The 9,150-nt window shown below is 40.3% G+C and overlaps 1 protein-coding gene across 1 annotated transcript in view; it reads left to right on the forward strand.

Annotated features, from left to right (window-relative positions):
- The window catches only part of ANKRD28 (ankyrin repeat domain 28), a 127,401-nt gene that overhangs the window by 63,944 nt on the left and 54,307 nt on the right, over positions 1-9,150 (forward strand). The window contains exons 5-6 of the mRNA XM_010856753.1: positions 2,567-2,767; positions 4,158-4,245. Coding sequence (XP_010855055.1) covers positions 2,567-2,767; positions 4,158-4,245 — 289 coding nt within the window. The remainder of the gene's footprint in view (positions 1-2,566; positions 2,768-4,157; positions 4,246-9,150) is intronic.

The raw sequence follows: 9,150 nt of genomic DNA on the forward strand, positions 1-9,150 counted from the left end.
GACAGCCCTTCCCTTCTCCAGGGGATCTTCCTAACCCAAGGATCGAACCCTCAGGTCTCCTGCATTACAGGTAGATTATTTACCGTCTGAGCCACCAGGGAAGCCAGTTTTCTCCAAATTTTCGAAGGTCACTGCTGCTGTGATATGACACTGGCCTATATTATTCTGAGTTGTAATGTAGATATGTCAATATTAGCTCACCTGCCATAACAGAATACCACAAACTGGGTGGCTTAAGCAACAGAAATGCATCGTCTCAGTCTGGAGGCTAAACATTCAGAGGAAGGTTCAACGGGGTCAGTTTCAACAAGGCCTCTCCTCCTGGCCTGCGATGCCTGCCTTCTTGCTGTGTCCTCATGTTTGGTGAGGCAGGGGGAGAGGGGAGGTTCTCTTCCTGGCCTTAAAAGGCCATCAGTCTGTCAGATTAGGGCTCTCCCTTATCGACTCCTCTCCCTTTCCCTCCTAAATGCACTTTAGTGGGGGAGGCAGGACTTCATCGTGTGAACGTTGGGGTACACAGTTAAGTCCCCAGCAGTGGACTCAGGATTCAGACTAATCTGTCCTGATTCTAGAGTCTTAGCCATTGTGGTGGGTGCCATCTTATCCACTATCAGCCACAAACTGGATTCATTCTTGCTTTTCTGTGAAACAAAAGTATAGCTTTGGTTTCTCTCTTCTTGGTGATGGAACATAAATATTCCACACACTTTTCAGAAACTCACAGGTGTGCGTTGTGCATTCTAGTTGGACATAATTGAGGCACACCTGTCATCCATAGTATGCTGCATTTGCCCCATTTTCCTAATTATAAACTCTTTATGTTGCTTCTGATTATCTCCCATGAACGTGCTACAGAGATCCTGACAGTGCTTGTACCCCATTCTCCATGATTCTGAGTGCATATTGCTCTGTGTGTATATTTTCCCTGTGTTCTCTTTTTTAAATTGAAATGCAATTTACAGTAAAGTGCACAGACTCTTAAGTGTGTAGTCTTGAGTTTTGGCAGATGTGTACACCTCTGCAGCCTTCTTCCCAGTCTAGATTTAGACGATTCCATCACTCCAGCCGGTGCCTTCATGTCCCTTTTCAGTCAGGCCTGCCTGTCCCGAGGCAAGCGCTGTTCTGATTTCTCTCACTGTGGAGTAATTTTGGCTGTTGCGTCATTTTGTAAGAATGGAATCATACAATGTGTGCTCTTGCACCTTGACTGCTTTGCAGTTTGTCCTTTTTGTGGTGTACATTGGTGGTGCGTTGCTTACTATTGCGAAGTCGTGTCTCCCTGTATGTATGTGCAACAGTTGTATCTATTTTCCTATAGGTGGACATTTACATTTCTTTTTTGACTCTTATGAGTAAATAAAAGATTGCTATGACATTTTCAGATGGATCTTCTAAATTTTCTCATGGGTAAAATAGTTGGAATGGAGTTGTGAGGTCACAGGGCAGGCCTCTGTATGTCCTTGATTAACTACTTAACAGATTGATAGATTGATGGGCATCTCTCCAGCCTTTTGCCGTTTCCCAGATTTCATACAATCCCTATTACTTTTTATTTCAAAGGCTATACGTGAGTCATGAATAATAGTATTTTGTTTGGTGTTTCTTGCTATGTTGCATAGTTATTTTAATTTTTTGAACACTGTGTACATTAGCTTTTTTTTGCTTGATAGCAGTCTTGAAAGGAGTGGTGGGCGGGTGCTAGTTCCCCCTTTACTGATAAGAAGACCAGAGGCTCAGTTTTACTAGACTTGAATAGTTACGCCTTGTAAATGACAGAACTGAGATAATTTGCTTCTGGTCTTTTCCATTTTGTGTATAGTTTGTCACTCATCTGCCAAAAATAGGATTGTCCCTGCAAGGAGAAGCTTTTTGCCATGTTTAGTTCTGATTATACTGCTTAATATTGATGGCTTACTGGATTCCTTTTGATTTTGCCATGAGTCCAGTTTATGGATGTGTTGTGACATTTTCCTTGTGTTCTGGGAGACCAATCACTGAATAGTAAACTGTTAGTTTGCCTTGTTAACACCAACTTTCCCACAAGGTAGAATCACAGCAAAGACTTCTTTCTTCCCTCCCCGCTCGCGTGCTCTCTGTCTCTCTCTAATGAACGAGGTCCTAGTAATTTTTCATTTTGTAAAATACAGCATGTGTAGTACCTTGGGAAATAGTATGTTTTAAATTTTTTTGTATTTAACAGCAAAGTGATAAATCTAATTTTTAAAGCTTTGAAATTATAAATTAATTGTATCTCACCATCCAGAAAAGCAAGAGTAGTGATGAATGCTTTTGAAGAATATTCGTCAGTATTTCTTCTCGTACATTTTGATGGAGATTGATGGCTATGCCTCAGTTGGAGGATGAACAAAGGGAATATTTTATCTTGCTGTATCTTGCATGGCTCTGAGTACTGCCTTTAGTTCAAGGTCTTTTGTTTTCTGGCTTGTTTATAGGAGGTTCTACCAAACTTTTTATTTCCTCAAGAAATTGGTTTTCCATCTTGCATGTACAATTTCTAAAGCTGTTAAGTCATTTGTCTTATATAACGTATTTTCGTGTGTTTCAGGAAGCAGTTCAGGTGCTGTTGAAGCATTCTGCAGATGTTAACGCTCGAGACAAAAACTGGCAAACCCCTTTGCACACAGCGGCCGCTAACAAAGCCGTTAAGTGCGCGGAGGCCTTGGTGCCTCTTCTGAGCAATGTGAACGTGTCTGACCGGGCAGGGAGGACTGCGCTGCACCATGCAGCTCTCAGCGGCCATGGGGAGGTAGGCGCTGCCCTTCCCTCAGTGACGCTCTGCGCCCCCACCCCCGTTACTAATGAACTCACCTGTCCTGCTCCTTTTTATTTATGTTTGCCTTCTTCAAACCCTCAGACTTCTTTTCATCATAATTCATGATGTAACTTTCTCACATTTAGAAATTTATCAGATACAGCCCCAACCAACACTACTAACTGTAAAACAATGTGAAAAGTTTATTCTGTCATTGAAGGAAAAAATATCTAGAAAGTCAGAGCAGTTTCATTGTTCTTCCAGAAAGATGGTAGCAGAGGAAGGTAAGAGTGTAGAAAACATTTTCTTAGTTTATTTTGAACATTTAGTCAAGATTTCATTGATGACAGGCCATCAAAAGAAAACAGTTAAAAACAAATAGTAGTTATCTTATACAACGAGCATTGGCTAATAATGTTAGGTGTGTTATAGCGAAGAGTGGGGCTTATGTATGTACATGGAAGACATAGGAAAGAATGAGACTCGGTTAGAAGAACCTTTGAGGCCAGCTTGTCCAGTTCATTTTTTTTGCAGACACAGAAACTCAAACGGGTAAATATAAATGGTCCTACTGTACAGCAGAGGGAACTACATTTAATATCCTATAATAACCTATAATGCAGAAGAATTTGAAAAATATATATGTGTGTATGTAAGTGAATCACTTTGCTGTCTACCTGAAGCATTGTAAATCAACTATACTTTGATTTAAAAAAGAAGAAATAAAGTGACGTTCCCAGGATTCGGGGGCTGAGCGCTCCCTGCTGCAGTGTTACTTTCACTCTTCTTCCCGGTTTTTGCAGCATAAAGAGTTCTTGCCTCCACTGCAGTTCCCGTCACTAGATGAGTCCCTTTTTGACATCTGCAGTGCCCTTTCCACAGGGAAACGACTGTAAATGTGTTTAGACATAATGGAAATAACTACTCTTGGTACGTTTTGAGCTAAGTAGACTGCAGTGGCCTTCAGGTCTAATCATATTATGGACACTTCATTTGTGTTTGAATTAAATTTAAGACATTTCTGCAATCAGAAAGTACTTTGAATTTTAATAATACTTTGAGCTATAAAAAAAGGAATAAAACATGTTGTTAAATACTCTCCCTTTATACTTCCCAGATTGGTGCTTAGTTGTTCATAAAACACCAGGACACAAAGTGGCATCTTTAAAAGATATTGATGCATGACTTCAATAACAACCACAATAAAACCTTTTGTTGTGTTTTGTCCTGTTGTTTATTAACTTATGTTAAAGCATTCAGTATACAATCTAGTGTTTCTGCAAGTGCAGAAATTCAGTGCCAGAGAGATTTGAGATGAGTCTTGATGATGGATATTCAGGAACACTTCTCAATTTTGATGAAACTATGTTTGTTTTTATTCCAGATGGTCAAATTACTCTTGTCTAGAGGTGCCAATATTAACGCTTTTGACAAGAAAGATAGACGTGCTATCCACTGGGCAGCATACATGGGTACGTCTTTTTTTTTATTTATTTTTTGATATTAAGTAAAAGTTGGACGTTGTCGTTCTTGCATTTGTATAGAATGTCTTTTAGGATAGTGAGAAGTTATGTCTCAGTTTGCTGCCCAAATGAAACCAGCTTTGCAGTAGGGGAGGCTAGCAAGGACAGGAGTACCTTGGGTCCAGTTCTCTTGCTGCTGCTGCTGCTGCTGCATCACATCAGTCATGTCCGACTCTGTGCAACCCCATAGACGGCAGCCCACCAGGCTCCCCCGTCCCTGGGATTCTCCAGGCAAGAACACTGGAATGGGTTGCCATTTCCTTCTCCAATGTATGAAAGTGAAAGTGAAGTCACTCAGTCGTGTCCGACTCTTAGCGACCCCATGGATGGCAGCCCACCAGGCTCCTCCGTCCATGGGATTTTCCAGGCAAAAAGAGTACTGGAGTGGGTTGCCAGTGTCTTCTCCCCATTTCCCTTGGAAGCTGTTTAAAATTAATTCTGTTTACCTTTAAAGGGAGAGACATCCTAGACAGAAGCCTGGGGTATAGTTTAGACTGGTGTTTACTAAAAGCTCATTCTTATCCTGAACACATCTTTGTTTGTATGGGGATATTAAGGTAGAAGTTGTGAAGATATATTAGAAAGCCTGTTACCGGACTTCCCTGGAGGTGCAGTGGGTAAGAACCTGCCTGCCTGCCTGCCAGTGCAGGGGCCGTAGCTTCCAGCGCCAGTCCAGGAAGAGCCCACATGCTGCAGGGCAACCAAGGCCGTGCAGCACAGCTCCCAAGCCCGTGCGCTGTAACTCCCGGAGCCCGTGCTCAACAGCAGGAGAAGCTGCCACAATGGGAAGCCTGTGCACCGCAGCTCAAGAGTCGCCCCTGCTCACCACAGCTAGAAAAGAGCCTGAGCAAGCAATGAAGACCTAGTGCAGCCAAAAATAAACAAATAATTTTTTTTGAAAACCTATTGGGCCAAGCACTGGATTAAATAGGCATATCATGTTTGATTTCTACCACAGTAATTTCACAGAAAGAAACTGAGGTGTAGATACCAACTTTTCTGCTTTTAACATTCTTGAGGGGATTCCCTGGTGGTCCAGTGGTTAGGACTGTGTTTTCACTGCCAAGAGCATATTTTCAGTCCCAGGTCGGGGGGCTAAGATCCCACGAACTGTGCTGCACAGCGAGAACGGAGCTGGAATTCTTGAAAAGTCTTAGGATCTCCAAAATCTGCTGTCTGAAACAGAGTCCGTGGGGAAATGGTCCTGGGGCAGACCACTTATGACCCGTGTCGCTCTGTGAGCAGAGCACTGCCAAAGCATTAATGGGTTCTTGAGGTGACTTGGACAGCCAGGGAGGAGAAGCGCCAACCTTCCTCAGGATGCTTACAAAAGAACGGGAAAGATGCTGGCTTGTGCGTGCTGAAACCATGCAGGTTGAAGTGAATCTTAACCTGCCCCTAACTTTGCAAGTCCTGCAGGGCTCGGCTGTGCCTCAGGAAGGAAGCCGTGGATGGAGGCATCTTCAAGTAGAGAGGAACTCCTCTCTTTGCAGCCATGGAGCTCAGGACATTTTCTCTTCCTCCCAGAAGTCCATTCTGCTTCTACTATGCTGATTCTTCTTGCTTAGGAAAGGTCACACGGACTGATGGAGCTGTTGTGTCATGCTGGTCTCTTCCCTCTCATACTGGAGTACCTCTCATGCTGACCACAAAGGGCAGTCTAGCCCCTCTTCACACAGGCATGGCCTATTCCCATTACTGCCTGCATTCGCTTTTGTCTTTCCTAGCTCTCTCTTAAAACTAGAAGATTGATGGAAGATTATTGATTTAAAATTACTGTATAAAATTCTAAAATAGAAAAATGTAAGAAACCAAATGAACTCAAAGCAATTTGTCAATAACACCAAGTTCAGGAAGATCCTTTGCCTATCATGAAAGTAACTCTGGAGCGGTTGGTGTTTCTCTCACACCAGAGGCTTGTGCCTCTAGTTACGTCATGGGCAGTTTTCTTCTATTAATGGAAGGTAAGACATCCAGAAGCAAGTCTCCTATGGTGTCCTCCTGCTGTCTCCTCGCAGCCTGTAGATTTTCTGTATTAAAAGTCTTGGGAATTTTTCTGAATACTCTAGAGTAGCTTATTCTTAAAGATAGTTTAGGAACAACGAGTCTGATTTTAAACTATGTAACTTGTAGTAAAAGTTTCACACGTTAAGCAGAGAGCATTAGGCTTTTTATCTTCAAAGAGTTAGGCTTGGCTAAACAGCAGTTTTCATAAAATTAAAGGCCACAGAATTTTGTGGGTTGCCTCTAATTGGGTGTGTGTGTATCTCAGGGTCCTTGGATGGCTTTGTTTTCCTTGATCTGCTAAATGTCATTTTTTAGGCTGATTGTGATTGTAGAAAATACTCTGTATTTTTTGTGCCTCACAGTCCATTTAATTTTTGAGCATAAACATTCAGAGGTTAGTATTTTTTTTTCCTTGTCTCTTCCTTTCTTTAAGCTTGGAGAAAGAAGAGTATTTACACCCAATTTCAAAAACTTCAGTTGTTTTAGGTGTTCAGAATTAAAAGGAGCTAAATATACGGAAGTAGGGAGCTGTTTATTACCTGGTCTATTAGACAGGCCTGAAGTCCAGATCACTGTCACCTCTAGAGACTCTGTCAGGATTAGCCCAGGAAACACTGGACTCACATGTGTTCTTGTAATTTATTCCTCCCAGGCTTCCTTCTTTGCCTGCTGTCTCCTGGCTGAGACTACTTTTCTCTTTAGGCTCTACCTCTTCCCCTTGAGCTACGACTAAATTCTCAACTCCATCCTCACCTCAAATGAATTGATTATTTTCCCCTCCCTCCCCTGTATTTGTTCCTACTGTGAACCTTCATTAAGATCCCATTTACTCACTCATCTTTTCTGTTGCACAGTGCTTTTAACAAAATCCAGTCACCTTACTGTGATGACTCTGAGATAGAGGGCACTAAGTAAAGGTTAATTACCTTAGTGAGCAATTCATTACATTATTTCTTTTAAAAGCAGTTCATAATTTGAGTTGATATGAAATGGTGTTTGGTATTGGGTTTCTTTTTTTTTTTCCTGCTCCTTTTCTTTCCATAAAAATGTGCAGACCTGCTGTACAGCACAGGGGACTGTACTCAGCACTCTGCAGTGACCTGTATGGGGAAAGGATCTGAAAAATAAAAAGGAGTGGATATATGTATATGTGTAACTAATTCACTTTGCTGTGTAGTAGAAACTAACACATTTTAAACCAACTATACTCCTGTAAAAATTGAAAAAAAAAAACAAACATAGCTCATTTTATTTATACATTCATGAACAAAAGAAAAATACAGAGAATTTTCCAAATTCCTGAAGGATAATGATTATACTTACCAAGCTTACATTGCTTGGATATAATTGTTTTTAAAGAACGTTATTACTGATTACAGAATTAAGTATGCCATGCTATCTACTGAATGCTATCTTCTGAAAATACACTCAGATAAATTGAATGAAACCTAGTCCCCTTGGGTACCATCATTTTATATATTGATAAGGAGAAAACATACGTATTCTGGCTAGGGTCTGCCTAGCTAGAACAATATATTTATTTCACTCTAGAACTCTCTTGCCTTTTTTCTTTCAAATAAGTCACACCAAACTGACTATGGAAAGACCTCTTCTTCCTGTTTTCAGTGGTCCATTAAAGGAATTTATGCATATTTCAGAAATGTACTTAAATAAATATTTGTCAATTTTAAGATAGTAAATTTGCTTACGTGTGGCCCCTTTTAAAAATAGGTTTTTTATCAACATCAGGAAAAGTTCACACTTCCTGGAATCTACACAGTTAATATGACCTGCGTCATTTACTTAGAATGATATATTTTGAACAGTTTTTCCAGTATGTTTGTGTTATGGGCCTTCTAGTCTTAAAAATCAGAAGAATTTGTTTCTTTTTGGCCTATTAGTGAATAATATGCATTTGCCTGGTTTAAATAAGCTCCATTTATGTGTGACCCTCCCGGGTATTATAGGTCCTGATTTTTAATACATTACCACAAACCCAAGTAGTTGTTTTTTCTAGAGCCATAGGTCAGAGAAGTAACATGTCTGTCTTGAGAGAGCTTTTGTACCAGCTACTGCTCTTATATGATAGTCACATTTACTTTGACATCTAATGATTTAATAGATTTTCTTTTGATTTTTCCTTTCCTAAAAATATAGTAGATATTTTCCATATAAAGATGGGAGAAAATGTCTGAAAGTATCCACTTAAATTGATAATTTATATATATAAACAACCAAATATACTTGATTCTTTATACATCTTATAGTATCCTTTTTTCAGGAGAGTGGGGTCCTATGTTTGACAATCTCATATTTATAGTTATTAACTTTATATACTCCTTTCCTATGAAGGCATATTAAAAATGACATCATGAACAACTTGTTTATTGCAACAAATGTTTATTGGGTGTCTGTTTTGTTTGAAGTATACCATGAAGGAGACCATAAGAGCCTATGACATTTTCCTTTAAAGATCCATATTTGGGAACCTAATACATAAAAGTAATTAAAATGTTAGTTAAATAATGATTCAAGTATAAGAAACATCACAAGGTATTATATGCTTATTAGATAGTATTTGCAGGTAGAGGGTGCTTTGGGCCATGTAATTCTGGGGAACTGGAAGCCTTATAAGAAGGCTTATTTATAAGCCTTCTAGGGCAGATAGGAACTGACATGGCCTTCTTCATGGATTAATAGCAGTGATTAGAAAGAAACATCCAGGCAGAACATCCTGTGCAGTGAAGAAACTGGCTTCATGAACAAAGACACAGTGGTGGCAGAGCTTTGGGGAGGAGGAGGAAGCACTGTAACCTCATCTGGTGAGATGTGAGGGGACAGGAAAGG

This window comes from Bison bison, unplaced genomic scaffold (assembly GCF_000754665.1).
Source record: "Bison bison bison isolate TAMUID 2011002044 unplaced genomic scaffold, Bison_UMD1.0 scf7180017864374, whole genome shotgun sequence".
In the NCBI taxonomy this organism is placed as follows: Eukaryota; Metazoa; Chordata; class Mammalia; order Artiodactyla; family Bovidae; genus Bison; species Bison bison.